The 21,321-nt window shown below is 37.3% G+C and overlaps 1 protein-coding gene across 1 annotated transcript in view; it reads right to left on the bottom strand.

The window, feature by feature from the left end:
* Positions 1–7,679: 7,679 nt before the first annotated feature.
* The window catches only part of LOC103033099 (protein shisa-like-2A), a 35,887-nt gene continuing 22,245 nt past the window's right edge, over positions 7,680–21,321 (bottom strand). The window contains exons 2-3 of the mRNA XM_007233108.3: positions 17,413–17,549; positions 7,680–10,055 (exon numbers count right to left, since the gene is read on the bottom strand). Coding sequence (XP_007233170.1) covers positions 9,871–10,055; positions 17,413–17,549 — 322 coding nt within the window. The 3' untranslated portion in view covers positions 7,680–9,870. The remainder of the gene's footprint in view (positions 10,056–17,412; positions 17,550–21,321) is intronic.

The following is a 21,321-nucleotide window of genomic DNA, read 5'->3' as shown; positions in this document are numbered from 1 at the left end:
ACCAGGGTCGTGTCCACATTCTGCGGTGTCTTGTCTTTTTCTTTTTGGCTGTGTTTTCTGAACAAATCACTGCACACACAAGGCAGCTGTGGCCGCCAAAAGATCTTTGTCAGGAATACCCAATATAAAAAATATGTAAAGGTTTTTTTTAATGATATAACCAATACAAAAGTTGCATATTTGCTTGAAGAATAAGATGAATCTCCCTGTGGCAGACACCTGGGTTAGCTCCTACTATCCATCTTCATATTTACAGTAAGTGTTATGTTGTAGGTAACTAAATATGAATTATACCACAGTTAGTTCCGACCCTACAATGTGATTGGCTGAGAGGCGTTTTATGAGTGACCTTATCAGCTGGTAATGCACTGTAACTGAAGCTCTCCATGTATTACTCTACCACATTACAGGTAACCTAGGAAAAATGCAGCGCTTACAAACCAAATCTGATATCATTATACACCACTGGCGCTGGATTCCATCGGCACAGTGTAGAAACGCCATGTCTCCAATAGACGCGGTCCCACAAATAAATAAGCCCAGCGACTTGAAAATATGCATTGTTACACACCTTATCAGCTACCAATACCAGGTTAAGAGTTGTTATTCTTAAAATAAAAGCTTGAGTGAATATATTTTCCAGTTAATATTGGGTATTTTAAGCTGAATGTAGGGTGGACTCTTGTAATTCCGCAGGTCTCACCGCTGGGGGGCGCCGAAGTAAACAAAACTTTTAATTCTTAAATCTTTCAGTCAAACGAGCGCTGTACTCTAATTTACACAGATTTCTCTCCTAAAAAACGGTTATTTGGGTGAGTAAAGCACTTCTGTTTATTTATGGTTTGCTTAGATTTCCACAATTTTGACTGAAATGGCCGATAATAAAGAGCTTACAGCGCAGCTACAAAAGGAGCAGCTATGGAACAGTTTTAACTTGTTAAAACATCTTTTATAACCAAACCGATCGCATTTTCTCATCCTCTTTAACTCAAAATCTTTTAATAAACAGTGATAATGGAACTGTGGTATAATCGCATTAATACACTCAAGGTTCATGCTATAACGTGTCATATTGGCACAGTGCCAAAAGGACACGTTATAGCACTCCCTCTCTTGTATTATTGTTTAATTATTGAATGCAATTCTTTATGGTCACTCGGCATAAGGCTAACAATCTCTCTGAGTGATGTTTGAATGTAATGTTTAAAATTTGTTTTCACACTGAATATGCAAACAAGAGCAGGAGGGGGCACTGACCCTCTTCCCTCCAACATCAATAAAACTCTTAAGGGTAGGTTTGGGGTAAGGGCTGGTTTAGAAGTCCGTGCTTTTCTTATGACATTTATTAGAAAATCAATGAAATTGGCAATTCCTTCTTCTGAGGAAAGATTTTCCATCAATTTTTCATGAGGTCAGGTTTTGTGTCAGATGAAAAAGGTTCCCAGGTTATTAATTATCACACCAAATGAGGCCAAAGTTGAAAGACTCAGACCTTTCCCAGACTGACGAATCCCAGAGGCTGTTAAGATTGCATCATCTAAACTTTCTTTTGAACGTTTGAGTCTAAGGCTAGTGTCTCTAAACAACTGCAAGTGACTGGAATTAAAATGGGCCATGTGTTTAGACATTATTCATCTGTTCTTTTTGGACATAGTTTTGGAAGAAAAAAAAGCTAAGATTTGTTGTTTTAGTGTCAGAATATGTATGTAAGTAAAATCCCAATAGTATTGGGAGTATTGATTTCAATCACAATTATAAAATTAGGAAAAATATCTTCAAAGTCTTCTTCTTGAAGATGTTTGTGATCTGATGTATACATTTTTTCTAGATTACAATCAGTTTTGAGAGAATTCAGTTTGGATTCAGATGGTTTCAGATCACATGTTTGTTTTAGATTCAGTTTTTATTTATTTTCAGTATTTCACTGGAATTACTTGGGTTTAAACTGTATTTTTTGAGGTACAGTTGGGTTCAAGTCTGTATTTTCAGTCTGTATTTTGAAACTGGACACATTCGCTCGCATTTCCTTCTAAATGTACTTTAAAGGTACAAGAATATTACTTACGTTTTTTAGGTTTTGAGGAAAACAGATCAAACAAGGACTTTAAGCGGATTTAGGATACTGCTATTCTAAATACCATGTCAATACACACATCCTTCACTTGTGACAAGTGACTCAGATGCTGGATGCAACTCAAATATTAATTAGCTTCGAGTTCTAAAGGGCAAGATCGATAAGGTTATGAGTGATTATAAATTATTATAAATTATAATGATTATTAGGCTGAGCTAAGCTTTCCTTTCTTAAAAGTACAAGATTTCTTAAAATCTAGTGTGTGCTTTTACACAGTGAGTGGAATACATTAAATATTAAATATTTTTTTAATGAAATAACAATAAAATTAAAAAAGGTCAAAAAATAAGGAACATTTTCTGTAATCTATAAACAAAAGTTTATATCTGCAAAAATATTCATAACAATGCATGCAAAAAATGATCTGTTACCCCTGCTAACAGAAAGTAATATAGAAATTTTGTTAAACTTTGTCATTTCAAAGTATTGTGGCAGTGGAGTATTCCCATGATGCTTTAGGTTTTGTTTGGGATTTGCATTTAGGTAAAGGAAAACGATGTCTAGTAGCGGTTCTGTTTAGTATTGTATTTAGTATTTGTTTATTATTTGTAATGAGTTCTGAGTTGTAGGTAAATTAGCTGATTTCAATGATTTGAGGAATAGCTAAAGTTCACGTATTCTGTTCAGGATTTCGTCTGCAGTGGTAAAAGGTAGGCTTAGTTTGGATAACTCGCTTTTAAAACAACTGAAGTTTTCTTAAATATTAGTATATCATTTTTTTGTGGAATTTCCAACTTATATGGTCTTTTGTTTATAGACAGTATTAATCAGCAAACTAAAATATTTTTTTTTTAACCAAATAGTTTAAAAATAAAAAATCAAAATTTGTCCCACTAAATGTCTCCAATAACTGCGTAGTTACACATTAACAATCAAAATACTCCATTCTAATATAATATGTGTATTTTATATATGAATTTTACCAGTCAGGTTGTAAGAAGCAGTAAAGCCACTCCGCTAAAGTACAGCGTTTTACATGAGGTTCAGCTTAGTTCTCCAATATTAAGACTCGAGACTGGAGCAGTATTTGCAATAGCTGCTAACCACGCTAAGCGCTAATTAGCTCTTTCGTCATTCGGAGGTGAGTATTATCTGCCTGTAGCCTGCTGCTAACCCTGGCTAGCACTGCTGCGCTAGTATTAGCATTACCCATTAACCGCGTAAAGTGCTAGTTCTTTGTCTATTCAGAAGTGAGTATTATGATTAGCATTAGTTGCTAACGACAGCGCTAGCTCTGTTGCTGTTCAGAGGTAAGTATTATCAGCCTGCATGTTTACCGTGTTAAAACTTTCGAAAACTTTTTAAATCTGTTGCTGTACAACATATGCACACCCCCTCTTATGCACTGTAATGGAAAGTAGTTTGCTTTTTTAACCACTAAAAAAATCTGTATTGTGATAATAGTAGTATTCTTTTTTCTTTTTTCATTTTGTATTTTTCAGTATAATTGATTTTGTAGTTTGTGGTAGATTTTATGTTACATTATTTTTATTATTATTAGTATTAGTATTTGTTATTATTATTATTATTATTATTATTATTATTATTATTATTATTATTATTATATATTTTTTAAATATGTAATCTGTGTATAAAACTCCACTGTACTGTATAAAACTGTACTGTATTTAAAAAATCTACAGTAAAGGTTTACATTTTTTTGTTTCTACTGAATGTTTAAAATTGTTAAACTATATTAAACTTGACCATTTATTTGGTTTAAAAAGTTTATTCATTAAATTAATAAAATATTTTTTTTCATATTTGTCACAAATTATATCATCATCACAAACATACCCTGTAGCTAAACAGCCTACCAATGCACTTAGCTAAGTACTTAGAAAAGTTAGTTATAGTAATTGTAGTTATAGCTAGCTAAGCTAAATACAATAATTATCTACAGTAGATTTAGATAACTAAAATAGTATGTCAACAGCTAATAGCTACTGATAATTATTGTAACTTTCTGACAGGTGATGTACTCACTCTCAAGGTAACCTAAACCAAAGGTAAAATTATTTACAGTTATCTTAAACTACTATCATCAAATATACGAGAGGTAAAGTTAGAATAATGTTAAAACAGTAAGCTGTGTGACAGGAGCTGTAAATGTGGATAGTGTCTGACCCATGTGTGTCAACCTGATGTAGAAATACAAAAATTTCTTCATAAAGTAAGAAAGGAAATTGCCATCAGCTGCCGGAGCCCTGAAAGAGCACAATTGGCCTTGATCTCTCTGGGTGGTCTGGGTGCTCTAAAGGGTAATGTCAATCAGCACAAGTCGTCTGTGAGCTGATGTATCGGAACCGGGTTGCTGCGCTTTCCTCCGAGCGTGCTGTGATGCTACTCGGCAATCATGCATGAGCAGCAGTTCAGAAAGAGGCGGGGTCTGAAGAAACATGTATCGGAGGAGGCATGTGCTAGTCTTTACCCTCCGGGTGTTAGGGCATTACTAGTGATAGGGGGAGTCCTAATGAGTGTGTTGAAATGTAATTGGCCTTGAAAATTGGAGAGAAAATGCGATAAAAGAAACACAACGTTGCCCCATGTTGTGCATTAGAGGGATGGTGATAGAATTTTTTTTTTTTTATTTAAAAAAATGAGAAATGAATTAATAAAACAAAGATGTATTATGATCAAAAACAAGTTAATTGAGGAATACCTTGAATACTAAATGATTGATTGAATTTATTGCAAAGATATAAGAAAGATTAGAAAATAAAAAAACAGTCAGGTCACTTTTGAGCCATGTTGTGCATTAAAGGGAATAGAAAAATGAAAAAAAAATAATAATAATTGGGAAACTTATGGGGATATTGAAGTTATATGGAGGACTGAAAAAAAAACACTTGCAACAGATATCTATTAGGAACAAACAGACAATATATATAAAAATATATATATTTTATTAGTTATTGGACAGTTTGCAGTTGCACAGCAGACAAAGAAGGCTCCTCACACACTTTTCTCACAGTGTTGCATTTCTTCTTTTTTTTCTAAAGCACATTTATAAAACAATGCCATCTTTCTTTCATCACAATCGATTTTTGGAGCGTCACAAATGTTCCAAATGAAGAGCATGGAAAAAAAAACAGATCTCTTCAGGAGAGCAAATAAAAGACATCATAAAAGACATCAGCTCTCCGTCTGAACAGCTGGTGGAGAGATCCGTCTGTGGCTGCTGTGTAAAAACAGAAAGCAGAGAGTCCTGCACTCCGAAACAAAAGATCACTTAGAAGATAGTAAAACAAAAAAATCATTACATTCAGACAAAAAATCAGCTTAAAAGGAAAACGAGAAGAATGCAGATTCCACGGACAAACACTGTTCATATGATATGGACGAACATCTCACAGTCAGATGGAGACTAAAGCATGAAATCCATTTGTCTTGCTTATGAATAGAATATTAATGTCCTGGTTGGTGCTTTACTTGACCTTTTGCTCAAAGCTATGCTGAAAGGCTTGCTAATCGAACTAAAGCCCACTACAGGTTCATCAGTTCAATGTGGGAAAAAAAAAGAAAGACAATATGGTCAGTAAACACCACCAGTTATATTTTACGGTCGACTGCAGAACGTCCATGAAAAGCACAAGAAAAGCCTGAAGTTCCTCAAGAATAAATAAGGCAGATCGATGTCTTTGAATTTCACTCCAAAATGTGAAAATCTTTAGTGTCAGTGTTGCCATCTGGAGTTAAATAAGTAAATGATGTGGGGTTGATGCTGCAGTTGGTCTGCAGGTCTAGGTTCAGCAACAGTATGTTCTGAAAGAATGAGGTCAGCTGACTACCTGAATATACTGAATATAGACCAGGTTAGTGGTTCAGGGAGCATGAGATCATCATTTTCACACATGGATTGAGAGAGTTCACCACAGAGTCCAGATCTTAACCTCATTGAGAATCTTTGGGATGAGCTGGAGAAGCACTGCTTTGTGCAGTGGTCAGACTCTACCATCATCAATGTTGTAAGATCTTGGTGAAAAATGAATGCAACACTGGCACAAAGCTTATTGAAAAAATGCCACAGTGAATGCGTTCTGCAATCAAAGCTAAAGGCTGTTCAACAAAATATGAGAGTGCGTGACCTTTTTTTTTGGTGGTGAAGTGTAACGATGATACTGTTTGGTGTCAGTTCCTTGTTCTTCATGATGCTGTTTGTTCACTCGTGTTTTATAACAAACCACTGAGTCCTTCATACAACAGGTGTATTTATACTGAGACTAAATTATACGCCGCTGAACTCTATTAACTAATTAAGTGACTTCTGAAGGCAATTGATTGCACTGGATTTCATTTGGGGGTTTTAAAGTAAAGGGGACTGAATACTTTTGCATGTCAATTTTTTTTCTTAGATTTTTATTTGATTAAAGGTCTCCTTCTGCTAAAATCCACTTTTTCTTGTTATTTGTGAAACATACTATAGGTCTCTCTGAGTTGTATATTCATCCTGCATATAAAACTGTTCTTCAACCCCCATTGTCTGCAGTAGCTAGTAAAAAAAATACTCAGAAAAACGACGGGATCAGAAAACGCACACAGGTCTACGTCAGCCCTGCGGCCGAGCGCCGATGAGAGTCTGAAGTTTAAGCGTTAATTTTACCTAGCACTTAGTGCTATATCTTTACAACTAAGGATGTATTTTGACAACATTTTGCAAATCAGAGGTGATATGTTTGCATGTATGAATATCCTGAACAGAATGAACATGAAATCCTGTCCTTGACCTCTAATCTAGTGAACTAAAGCAGGGTTATACAGAAACACTGGAACACTTTTTTTTCACCCGGCTCAAATGGCATTTATTCATACTAGAGACCACAGGTAGACATTTTAAAATGAATGAAAAAAACGATGGAATGAGACCTTTAACATTTTTAATTGCATGCTTGCAACACAATTTTGAAAAGGTGTCAATTATTTTGTCCGGCCAACTTTGGCCAACACAACGACTTGTGTGAAATTATGTCAATTTTGCCCTTTTTCCATGCATTGCCTGTGGCATTGTTTCAATAAGCTTCTGCAATGTAACACGATTTATTTCAATCCAGTGTTGCATTAATTTTTCATCAAGATCTTGCAGCAGCATTGATGATGGTAGAGTCTGACCAAAGCCTTCTCCTGCACATCCCAAAGATTCTTAATGAGGTCAAGGTCTGGACTCAAGGTGTGGATGATGGTCTCATGCTCCCTGAATCACTCTTTCACAATTCCAGCCCCATGAATCCTGCTCCCTGAATCATTCTTTCACAATTCCAGCCCCATGAATCCTGGCATTGTCATCTTGGAATATGGCCGTTTCATCAGGGAAAAAAAAATCCATTGATGGAATAACCTGGTCTATATTCAGTATACTCAGGTAGTCATTTGACCTCGTTCTTTCTGCACATACTGATGCTGAACCCAGACCTGACCTGGCCAGACAGTGTATATTCCATGTATTCGCTCAGCTACACTGTAACAAGTTTATTAGTCAAAGACTAATTATCAATAACGATTGATTGACTGCTGTATTTCTCAACAGGTGATTACATTAAAAGATCACTAATTATGAATAAAAAAAGAAATGAATGGTGTCACATTCTGAATGAATCAGGATTAGGTGAGTCGTTTTCAGACTGTACCTGAGAAGATGGTTTTGATGTTCAAGAGCCACCACTTTGTATTGAAACCTTCAGCTGTTCTGGTGCTAAAAGTTTCCCACTTGCTAATTTTATAAGACCTTTTCTTGCATAATTGTGTCCCTGAGAACTTGGTCTACATTTCCTTATTGGAATAAACATTTTGGGATGTTCTGAATATCAAACCAAACACTGAAATACAGTGAGACATTTAACTTTCTCAGTATAAGAACAATACAGTCAGATTTCCAAATGCATATTTCTCCTGAAGAGGTTCACAGAACATATGTTAGTAAATATTTTGTGTGTAAGCTTTCTTATTGTGAACAGTGGACAAAAAACAGTGGGCTTCCAAAACCAAAAGTCCAATGTGATTCATTTCTGCACTTTTTAGAATAAGATGACAAGAACATTCATCTAAACAGTGCATTACAAAGCTCATACACCTTTTCCTAACAACAAGTCAGCATTTAAACATAGCCTCTATAATGTCTACACTGGACATGTTATATTGTAAACAACTGCAGACTGGTCTTGATGAGAATGAAAAAAAAATCTAGTTGTAGCCATTTTTTTTGAAGATGCTGTCATTTCGTTTAATGTCGTTTAATGTCTTAATTTTTAGGTGGGGGTCTCTCCGTGGTACAGCAGGCTAAGAAGCTGTCACTACGATCCAAATATCACGGGTTTAAATCCTGGGACATGCTGCATGGCATCAGCAGCTGGAGTCTGAGAGATGCCGGTCAGCACAGGCATCTGTTAGCTGATATATCAGAAGTGGGTCGCTACACTTTTCTCAGTATAGCTGGTCTTCACCCTCCTATTGTTGGGGTGCCTTTCAATTTGTGGAGAAAATGGGCTACGCTTAGAAATACATTTATATATATATATATATATATATATATATATATATATATATATATATATATATATATATATACAATGGTGTGATAAAGTATTTGCCAAGTACTTGCCAAGATGCATGAAAACTGATTATAAACCAGGGTTATTCCACCAAATATTGACTTCTGAACTCACAAATCACAAGGAGATTAAAAAAGGTAAAAGAGGAGAGAAGAGAGTGCAGGAGGGGCAAAAAAATAAATTAGTTAATAAAAGTCAGTTCTTTTTTTTTTTTTTTTCCTAATTATGTTACTATTAAATGTTTTTGACTGGGATATAAAACTGTTATAAAAAAACATTATTTGTTACAATATTATTAACTTAAAGATAAAAAGCAATACTGATAATAAAACCATTTAAACAAAATACTAAATCATACACTCAGTTGTTTAGTCATTTCTTCAAACATGTAACAGACATGTATTTTGGGCTAGTTTTAGACTGATTTTGGGCTGGATATTTTTGTTGGACCTGGCATAATGTGCCACAACATCAAACATAGCGGCTTCTGTCCTTACAGTAATATAGGGGATAAATGTGTTATGACATAGATATATTGTGTTTGCTGTTTTTTTTTTTCATCTTTGGCTTGATGTGAATCTGGGGGTTGTCGTTAACTTTGCAGAATAATTGAATAACAATAATTGAACAAATGGAAATGCTTCAAAATGACTTGGAATACAGGTTTTTACACTGATTTAAAAGTCCATTTTTTGCTTCTAACCTCATTAGTCCTTTAAGTGATAACCTAACAAGTTATTGTTATCACACTATCCATTGGGATTAAACTGGTTTCCTAGTCTTTCCTTTCTAATTTCCCAGAACTTTAAAAGGTACTTTTAGTTTAGCTGTTGCCTCTTCAGCTGTTAGGACAAGGTGTACGTCTTAAAACACTTCCAAAACAGAGGTGTACAAACAGGTACAGGTATTCTTTTGTTACCTTTAACACAACAGATGTGTTATCTGTGTTATCCCACCTGTTAACACAGACAGTGTGTTTAATCATGTGACACAAAAAAAAAGCGCAAAAAGTGTTTGTTAAAAGAGTTACTGTTTTAAAAGTCAAACATCATTGCAAAAAAAAATTGTGGAGAGTATAAAGATAGACTCTTGCGGCGCCTTTAAGCAACAAAGCAACGTTCAGCAGCACCCTAAGACCACGAATAGTGTGTGTTATAATCAGCCAGTACTGCAGTCTGAAGGTCTGGTCTTCTACGAGGGTCCCTCCACATTGATGGTTGTGACGGTGGCCATGAAGCAGCGCTGGAACAGTCGCTCTGGGTCGGCCGGCTGGTTGTCACAGTCCAGTTTGCCCCTGAAGAAATGCTTGCGCAACCCCTGAGGTCCGGACGGAGCCCTGGGCTGGCTCGGGCCTTCCTGTGGACCGGCCTCAACACCTGGAGAGCAAACCAGACAAGCATATCCCTCACAAAATACAGCAAAACATCAAACATTTGCAGAAAAAAAAAAAAAAAACGGATAATGTGTTTATAATAGGGCTGCCAACATTAAAGCATTAACGCATGGTATTAATTTGGAATGAGTAACGTTATTATTTTTAACTGTTCATTTGGGTGAGTAAAGCGCTTCTGTTTATTTACAGTAAGCTTAGATATCCAGATTTCCACTAAGGCTGATGATAATACTCTGAACAGCCAAAAAGCTAGGGCTTAGCAGGTATTGCTAATAATGCTCCAGTAGTGCTAGCCATGGTTAGCAGCAGACTACAGGCTGATAATACTCACCTCTGAACAGCCAAATGTCTACCACTTAGCGGGTAACTCTAATTCTGTTCTAGCAGTGCTAGCCATGGTTAGCAGCAGACTAGTGCGTGCGGGTATTGCTCCAGCAGTGCTAGTCAGGATTAGAAGCAGACTACAGGCTGATAATACTCACCTCTGAACAGCCAAATGTCTAGCGCTTAGCGGGTATTGCTAATACTGCTCCAGTAGTGCTAGCCATGGTTAGCAGTAGACTACAGGCCAATAACACTCATCTCTAAATGGCCAAATGGCTAGCGCTTAGCAGGTATTGCTAATACTGCTCCAGCAGTGCTAGTCAGGGTTAGCAGCAGACTACAGGCTAATAGTACTTTCCTCTGAACAGCCGAATGACTAGGGCTTAGCGGGTACTGCTAATACTGCTCCAGCAGTGCTAGTCAGGGTTAGCAGCAGACTACAGGCTGATAGTACTTTCCTCTGAACAGCCGAATGACTAGGGCTTAGCGGGTACTGCTAATACTGCTCCAGCAGTGCTAGTCAGGGTTAGCAGCAGACTACAGGCTGATAGTACTCTCCTCTGAACAGCCGAATGGCTAGGGCTTAGCGGGTATTGCTAATACTGCTCCAGCAGTGCTAGCCATGGTTAGCAGCACACTACAGGCCAATAATGCTCACGTCTGAACGGCCAAATGAACAGCGCTTAGCGGGTAATGCTAATGCTGTTCCAGCAGTGGTAGCCATGGTTAGCAGCATACTACAGGCCAATAATGCTCACGTCTGAACGGCCAAATGAACAGCGCTTAGCGGGTAATGCTAATGCTGCTCCAGCAGCGCTAGCCATGGTTAGCAGCAGACTACAGGCCAAAAACACTCATCTCTAAATGGCCAAAGGGCTAGCGCTTAGCGGGTATTGCTAATACTTCTCCAGCAGTGCTAGTCAGGATTAGAAGCAGACTACAGGCTGATAATACTCACCTCTGAACAGCCAAAAAGCTAGCGCTTAGCGGGTATTGCTAACACTGCTCCAGTGGTGCTAGCCATGGTTAGCAGTAGACTACAGGCCAATAATACTCATTTCTAACTGGCCCAATGGCTAGCGCTTAGTGGGTAATACTAATACTGCTCTAGCAGTGCTACCTGAGGTTAGCAGCAGACTACAGGCTGATAATACTTACCTCTGAACAGCTAAATGGCTAGCGCTTAGCGGGTAATACTGCTACTAGTTTATACTTACTCTTTTTAACTATTCATAGTCATTTTTAGTAGCCACTAACTAGTTCATAGTACACTGTACACAAAAAAAAAATTGAAGTCACGTTTTGCTGTAAAGTAAATAGTAACTTGAATAGAATCTCAAGAAAGATCTAGGTCTGTTGTTTGGAATCATTTTGAACATGAAGACAAACGAGTAAAGTGGCCACCAGATGTCACTGTGATGATTATGATGATTCAAACGTCTCTCAAGATCAAATCAATTGGTTCCCAAGGGGCGGTGACCCTGGTGGGCAAACTACACACTGATGGTGAGTAAGGGTTGGGGGATACACACCCATTATGGGAATGAAAAATAAATGACTTCATAAAACATATCTTATATATGATTAAATATTTATAAATAAATAATAATAAATAAATATGTTATGCCAGTAGTAAATATTTAATTCAATATTCAATCATATATTTACGAATATATATAATTCAATGCTTATGAATGTGTTATGAATCCATTTTGTAGATAACCTTCAAATAAAGTGTTACCAAATATCTCATAGCAGATACTGAATAATTCATAGTGGATACTGAACAATCCTGTAGGCTGAAAAATGTAAACTAAGGTAAACTCTATGATTCATAGGGTTTAAAACATGCAACCCCAATTCCAATGAAGTTGGACATTACCTTATTCATCATAAATGAAAACAGAATATGATGATTTGCAAAACCTTTTCAACCAACATTCAATCAAATAAGCTACAAAGGCAAGATATTTCATGTTTGAACGGATAAACTTGATTTATTTTTGCGAATATTCACTCATTTTGAAATTGATGCCGCAACACGTTCCAAAGAAGTTGAGACAAAAAACACCTGTTTGAAACATTTCACAGGTGAACAGGTTCATTGGAAAGAGGTGAGTCTCATGATCGGTTATAAAGGAAGCATTCCTGAAAGGCTCAGTCGTTCACAGGCACGGATAGGGCGAGGTTCACCACTTTGAGAAAAACTGCATGAGCAAATAGTCCAACAGACGTTAAGAATAACTTTTCTCAACATGCACTTAGAAGTGTAGGGATTTCATTAGCTCATCTCATACCATAATATCATCAAAAGATTCAGAGGATCTGAAGCAATCTCTGCAAGTCAATGGAAGAAGGCAGAAAACCAGCATTGAATGCCTGTGACCTTCAATCTCTAAGGCAGCGCTGCATTTAAAACCCATATCATGCTGTAATGGATCTTAATTACCATATGTGCTCAGGAACATTTCAGAAAACCATCGTCAGTGAACACAGTTCATCGCTGCATCTACAAGTGCAAGTTAAAACACATTTCACAGTCCACATTTCACATTGTATTTGGGGAAATCATGGACGTTGTGTCCTTCAAACCAAAGAGAAAAAGGACCGTCCGGATTGTTATCAGTGCTAAGTTCAAAAGCAGCATCTCTAATGGTATGGGGTGAGTATGTTAGAGAGTCCATTGAATGGGTAACTTGCACATCTGTAAACCACTATTAACACTGAAAGGTACATACAGGTTTTGGAGCACCGTGCAATCCTGCTTATTTCAGCAAGAAAATGCCGAGCCCCATTCTGCATGTGTTACAACAGCATCTTTCAATAAAAATGTGTGGTGCATTATGAAGCGCAAAATTCGATGACTGGTACCCAGACTATTGAGCAACTGAAGTTGAGCATCAGGCAAGTATGGGAAATAATTCCACCTACAAAACTTCAACAAGTAGTGTCCTCAGTTCCCAAACACTTAGTAAGTGTTGTTAAAAAGAAAGGTGATGCATAACAGCGGTAAACATGAACCTGTTCCAACTTCTTTGGAACGTGTTGCAGAAACAAATTAAAATATTTGCAAATTTTATCAAATATGCGCAAAAACCAATAAACTTTATCTGTTTATACATTAAATATGTTGAGCCCTTTTGTACACCCTTTCACAAGGTGCCTAGCGATGATCTTTGCTACTCCACACCCCATAAACCAGGGGTCGGCAATTAAGTTTGTCTGCGGGCCAGATATTTTTCAAACCATTATGTGGCGGGCAGCAAACAAAAAAAATTCTGTTTTGGAAATGAAGTGTTATGAAATGGAGTGCTTCAGACTAGTAGCTCTCTAGCCCAGAGGGTTGTTGAACCCAACTGCAGAACAATTGATCTCAAAGCAGGTAAAACCATGAAGAAAGCAAAAAATTAATAATTAAACACAATGCTCCTCATGTGGGATCGAACCCGTGTCATCAGGGTCCATGCTCTACCACTGCCCCGGCTAGTAAATTGAGACAAGGTTGGGGAAAAAAACGCCCTTATAATGAGGAAAGGAGCTCAAGAATGGCCGTAACAACGAAAACGGGTGGAAATAAAAGTCTTGCAGAGCGCGACAGAGAGACAGGGGGGATTGTACACAAAATCTCACCAGAGAAGCTTTTTATTTTATTATTTTTTTTCATTATCGTTCATTATAGTTTAAATAACCTCACGGGCCAGATGTTTCATGCTTGCGAGTCAAACCTGGCCCACAGTCCACCTATTGCTGACCCCTGCCGTAAACGGTCTATTTTCATGCCTTGCGCCAGCGCAGCTTATGTAGTGGTCTGGGAATTAGGTGTGTATAGGTAAATTTTTGGCGTGTTGCTATTTTGGTGGTGGAAAACACAGGTGTGCCACTGACTGAAATGAACCCAGACAACAGTCAATCGTCAGCGTCCATTCTTATAGGTGCACTGTTATCTCAACAATAAACAGAATAAAGAATGAAATAACATTGCTGTTTTCTTAAATGAGCTGCTGATGCACCTTCACAGAGTGAAGACGCACAAACCCCCCCACTGGTAAGATACGAATGCGCCAAAGCTCACCTCCCTCTTAAGGGAATGACAACTGACCCACTGATTGGTTTATTTCACATTCAAAAAAGACACAGCCATGATTAATTAAGAGAATTAGTTTATGACTTTTGCGCGTTTCGAGTTGCACAAGGTGTCTTCTTTGCGCCCTCTTGATACCAAAGACACACCACACATTCTAAATCACACTGCACGATCCGCAATTGACCGGTGTGCCCCTTGTGTTTGTAATGTATTAAATTAAATATAGGTTGAAAAGGATTTGCAAATCTTCGCATTCTGTTTTTACACATAAACATCTAAAAATCGTATTTAGATTTTAAGTGAGGACATATTTATGGTTCTGTTAACCCGAGTGAAGGTCAGTCCCAAGTTAATGGACATCCTCTTTTGAGAGATGTTTTTAATGGGCTCTGTGGAGATGATGGAAGGAATAAATGGAAAAGGCACTGGAGGCTCTTATGCTGAAGTGGTTTGTTGGTTTTCAGAGATTCATAACGAACATATTACCTCTTTTTGTGTACACAGAACGCTATTTATAGTTTACCAGATAACATTTTTTTTTCTTTTTCTTTTCGTTGCCAATTTTTGCTGTTAAAAGTTAATCTCGTGAAAAAAATAACATCTTATGTGTTTTTTTTTAAGCAGGCTGTGAGCTGAATTAAAACTGATTTATGCAAATCTACATGACACGACAGACAGCAAGCTGGTCAGCTGAGGCCACTGCTGAAGTGGGCATGCAGCGATAATCCTGAGACGGCTTATGATGCTTCATATGACGCTCACTTGATTCATGCGCTCTGCTTGCACAAACATAATCTTCATAGAAAAGTGAAAGGTATATACTTGTATACCTGTGACCTGAGGGGTCACAAAACTCATCAGTGTAAAAAACGGTTGTGTGAAATTACAGGAATCAGCTATCAGCAGTTTCTTGTACATTTAAAATGCCAATAAAGGATTGCAAATTTATAGTATTTCAATGTGAAGAAAGAATCAAGTATATGACTGTATAATACGAATAAGAACAGTCATTTACTAGCAAAGCAAATTACAGAACATTACATCCTTTTTTACAGTATATACTGACAATAGAAGCACAGCAAAATGACTGTACTGCAACAAACATGAAGTTATGCTTTGCAGTAAAGAAAATGTTAGCTTGCACAACCAGCAACCTACACTCTAGCCAGGCTGTCAATCATTACCTGCAATTTAAGCCAACAGCCAATGCACTGAAAAAAATGTTGCGTAAAATTTACTTAAAAAAAGTTTAGCAACTTTCTGCTATTGTTTTTTTTTAAGTAAATTTAATTTAATGTAAATTTAAGTAACTTCAACTCGGTTTCAAGACTTAAATGTTACATAGAGTAAAAAAGTGAACTAAACTTCAGTCAATCCTTTCTTTTAGTAACCTTTATTAATTTCTGCATACATTACCTAATTACAATTACTTCATTTATACAATATTATTATATATAATTTTAGTTAAAACACACATTCAAATATTTACATAATCTCAAAGATTTATTTTGTAAACAGACCAAGTCTCACTGTCTCAACACATGGACGGCATGTAATACATTCTTTTTAGTATACTAATATTAGTTAGTGTTTACTAAAAATAATAAGTGTTTACTTAAAATAATGTATTACATGCCATCCATGTGTTGATACAGTGTAACATGTGTGTTTTAACTAAAAATATGATATATATATGTTTACTAAAAAAAAAGAATTGATTCAGCAACAATAAATTGAGTAAAGTTTACTAAAAGAAAGAATTGACTGAAGTTCAGTTCACTTATTTACTATATGTAACATTTAAGTCTAGAAACTGAGTTGAAGTTACTTAAATTTACATGAAATTAAATATACCTAAAAAAGCAAATGCAGAAAGTTGCAAAAGTTTTCAAAAGTAAATTTTACGCATCATTTTTTCAGTGTGGGAGGCAGCCCTGGTAGGCACAGAGGGATAGACAGACATTAGACTGTATATAAGCAGTATAATGTATGGACAGTAAAAGTTGAAAAGTGAAGCTACTACGTCTCTTTTGCCCTCTGGTGGCTGGCTCCGGTATAACTTTTAACCCTCCTTATTTCTATTAATTTGAATGGGAGATGATGGCATTTTTAATCTAAAATTACACAACCAGTTATTTTTTGGGGGAAATTGGGTTCTGTACATTCTGCAAGCCCCCCTCCTGTGTTCATAGCCCCCAGTGTTTTTCTTTACATTTACTGTGTTTTATAGGAGTTATTTTGTGATATTTAAAGGGTTGTGGCGATGTGGTGATTGACGCGCTGGCTGTGGGCGTCCCCAATATGGGAGGAGGGGGTCTCAGACATGTGGGCGGGGTTTGGGCAGTTCTCACGGCGCGGTCTCACCTCCCACTTCTGCTGCTCCTGTTCTGGCTCCACTTTGCCTCTACTCTACACACAAGATGGCAGCTTCCATTTCGGCCATCTTTTGTACAGTCTATGTAACAGAGTAAGAAATATGTACTCAAAATATGGAGTAAACTCCACACAAACGAAGTAAGAGCAAACTGTTGCTTAAATTCCTCTCTCAGCTCAAATTTGAATGAAAATTTGCAAAAAAATGAGAGGGGTAGTTTGGGAGAGGCACTGGGTGATGTATGGGTTTAGGGGAGGCAGAGCTGATTGGTCTCTGAGCAGTGTGGCTCTGATAGTGAGATAGTGAGATGCAGATGGTTGGATGTCACCAAGGGGACAGTATTATTGATTAACTAATTTGCATACTGCGAGTGTCCGTGTACCAGAGAACACTGAAACATTATCCTCACCTATAGCACAGTTAATGACCTCAATAAAATAAAAGAGTTTTTTAAAGGTTAGGAAATGTTTATAGAATTTCAGCAGGACTGGTATGTTTCATTACTTAAAAGGAACACATTTCAGGTATTAATGTATGTCTATAGTAATAGATCCATACCTGGCACTTGGAGAGGCAGACCATTGTCCAATCCTCTGGGTTTGGTGGCAATGAAAAGGTAACAAAGTACACAGATAGTGATGATAAAGGCCAGCAGAACCACAGCAGCAATGGACAAACCCACCAGTGCGCCCACACTAAGAGAGAGTGAGAGAAACAGAGAGAGAGAGAGATATTAATGACCTTGTTCATAACTGATATTAACCTTTTTTTCTGATATTAACCTTAGTGTTCTTCTCAGAAGTGGAGACATACAATCTGTTACACGAGAGATGAGATGAAGAAAGGAGGTACCCAGCTAACAGAGAATGTTATAAGAACGTTTATCAACATTTTGAAAAGGTTCCAGGTAGGTTAACCTGTAACATTGTATGTTCCAGGTACGTTCTGAAAACATGTGATATAATAACACAAAGGTATTAAAACACTTCTTGCATAAAGTTGCCAGCTAGATGAATACGAACATTATGGAAACATTTAAAGTAAAAGTAACATTCCCAAAACCACAAATTAAAACACTGACATTGCAGCAATGTTTAAAAACGTTAAATAAAAGCGTTCTAAGAACATCCAGACATCTGATAGATTGAACATTCACAGAATGTTGACTGTAACGTTTAGACAATGTTCTACTGACCAAAATTCTATGTAAGAGGCTGTCCTTATCTCTGCTGTGATTCCGAAGTTGGTTTATATCAGTGGTGATTGCTCTAAGACTGCAAGGGAAGCTCAGCTTCCCCTAAAATGTAAAAGAATAAGTGATTAAATATATACTGTTGTGTGTACATGTCACTGATTAAATTTGCGCTACACTGCGCTGAAAGTTCAGAATCAGCTTCTTATCACTGGTAACGCCGCGGCTTTCCTCTCACTCATTCCCGCAACCTGCGATGTTTGCAGGAAACAAATTCGTTACTGTGGCAACACCACAAATTTATATAAGCACATAAAAACACACCCCAACCAGAACTCTGAGCTGCAGAGCAAACGGAAGGAGGAAATGAGGGAAAGCAGACCCCCAGCACCGAGACAGAGGTCCCTAGCAGAAGCTTTTCAGCATGTGCAACAATATCCAGTTAGCTTATAGTGAAGTGAAAGTAAGATTTAGTCATCTCCAGCATTGGATAGGCTAATGTTGTTTTACTAAATAAATAATGATACATTGCTCTCCCCTACACAAAAGTAGATGGTAGTAGTAAAAAGTATCGGTATTGGTATCGGTATCCGCAATACTGGCCCTGTATTTACTTGGTATTGGATCGATACCAAATTTTGGTACGCTCAGCTTCTGCATGATGATTGGATGATCTGTCTGAGGCGGAGTCCCTTTTTGATTGACAGCGAAATGAGCGAATCAGCGATCTTTGGGTTTAAACATGCGCGCTGGGAGCATTTTCTTTCTGTTCTGAGTTGAAACTGAGACTTTCCTAATCCTTATAGCGGCATTTTCTTTATTAAAAAAACGACTAGCGACAAATTCAGCTTCTATTTCTGGTGCTTTTCTGTAGCTGCTTGTGTTTGGAGACTGACTTCTGTTACTCTTTCTGACTTCTATCACTCTTTTCTATCGCAGTTTCTGTCCAGCGGATGCTGCTCAGCCCCTACACCGTCACAAAGCACTCACAGACGGACACACCAGTGCAAGCTGCACATGATGTCAGACAGTTTTAATGTTGTGGACGGATTTTGGAGAAGCCATTTGATAGTCTTCCTTACGAAGAAAAACTTAAGAGTTAAACAGCAGGGCAGATCAACTGATCAGATTAATTTGGTGTAAAAGGTGGGGAAAAGTAACAGGTATTTTCAGCTGTTCTGGTTTGATGAAGTGAGCTGGCTGACTGGAAGTGCTGTAACAAATAAAATGTACTGATGGCCATGCCTCTTGATGAAACTATCTCAGGACATAAATGAACAGGGGCAAGTAGTAAGTATTGTGTTATCATTAAAAATAATTAAAATAATTAAACATATTAAAGGGATTATTCAAGGAAATTAAAACTGTTCAAAAAGGAAATAAATTTACCTGCATTTTTTTCCTTTACCAACTTTCTTCATGTCATAGGGTCTTTTTTATGTAATTGTTCAATGTAAAGAATGGGTACCTTTTTGTTGTGTAGTAAAATAATGCCTTTTGTTTACAAAAAAAAAACATCTCAGGGAGAGTAGAATTTACTTATAAATAAAACGACATATGTTAAGCTTCCCCTCCTTGAAAGACCAGCATCCGCCACTGGTTTACATATATTTTATTTGTCAAACGACAACTTGCATTTAATTTGTGTTACACAGACAGGAGAATGTAGAATCCAGGGTCTTCCCAAAGACTTTATGGTTTACAAGACTCTAGACTAACTTTAAAACCTTTAAAACGCCTAAAATTAGATGCTATTATTAAGGGAATTTACATATTTGGCCATATTTTGATCAAATGTGTACCTAGTTAAGTCAAAATTAAATAGAATAGATTTTCTTTATTGTTCTTGGTTTACAAGTGTTTACAAGTCTAAAAGTTGATTTGATGACTTTTATTATGAAATTTAGTGGATAGTGGATGCAGTGGCTAGCGGCTAATCGGCTAACTGTATTTCCGAGCGACATCAATTTATGTTTTTACTGTGTTTGTGCTGCTTAGTGTTTGTAGATTTTGTGTTTTTATAGGATATCTGGATTATGACTATAGTTTACTCCAGTTTGTAGTTAATACCTTTACAACACCGGAATGCAGCTGTCGTTCCAGTGCTAGCTAGGCTAACGGACTGCTGGTGTTAATGGAGATGCTAACGGCTAACTGGCAAAATACAGAAAAGTCCAGAATCGTCCCGTATTTGGGCAGTAAAATACGCGTTCCGTATTGAATTGATCCGGGACGCGATTTGTCCCGTATTTTTGAGGTGAGTTATTAAGGCGGGTGATTTGTTTCAGACAGAGACACCGCTGCGGTGCTGCCCCCCTCCGCTGGAGAACAGTCACTCCTTCTAAACAGAGCCTGCGACTTTCATCGGTCATGACACGGAGACTCACAACCAGTCAGAAGCACAGCCTCTGTTCAGAAGTGGCTGTTCTACAAGCGGAGGGGGGGCATACATACATACAGTACTGTGCAAAAGTTTTAGGCACCTGTGGGAATTCAGGAAAGAAAAAGCTTCTTATCTGTGAAGTAAGTGTTTATTAGCTCAGTAAAACACTAAAGCATTACAATAAATACAAACAGCAATTTTACAAAAAGCAGAGCTTTTACAGCACCGTTTTCCTTAAAACATTCCCTAATCTTTCCGGTAAAAACATTTTTTTATTTTATTGCTGAGATAAATGAATACATACATAATCATTTCTTGTTGTTTAGTTTTTGTTTGCATTCTACATTTTTGCACTAATTCTTTTACAATATGTGGTTATATTCCAAATATATGCTGTTTTGCACTGTTAAAAGAAACCCCTTGAATTTTTTTACCCCCCCCCTCCCTTTTTTATCAGATCCATATCAACACTCAAACGGTTAACTGGTCATGCTAACAGTATTTCTGAGCTAAATTAATCACTGTTTTCTTAATGAATTATGTTGAAAAGAGCCTCCGTCGTATTCTGAGTGATGTTGAAATATAATTATATCACAGTGGGGTTCCGCCCTTCACTCGCTCTGATTGGTTTACACAGGGATATGAGCCTTGAACCACAAGAAGACGGCTAGTAGCGCTGGTGTGACTGGAAAAAAAATAATGGCCACACTGTTGAGAAATTAGGTTGCATGTGCGACCAAATTGGTGTTAAAAATTCCAGCAGCACTGCTGTGTCTGATCCACTCGTACCAACACAACACACACTAACACACCACACCATGCTAATCAGTGTTACTGCAGTTTTGAGACACAGCTGCTCTGTGGTGGTCCTGTGGGGTGGATAATAATGTAT

The sequence above is a fragment of the Astyanax mexicanus genome, chromosome 13 (genome assembly GCF_023375975.1).
Source record: "Astyanax mexicanus isolate ESR-SI-001 chromosome 13, AstMex3_surface, whole genome shotgun sequence".
Classification (NCBI taxonomy): Eukaryota; Metazoa; Chordata; class Actinopteri; order Characiformes; family Acestrorhamphidae; genus Astyanax; species Astyanax mexicanus.
This window is presented reverse-complemented; position numbering and strand designations above follow the sequence as displayed.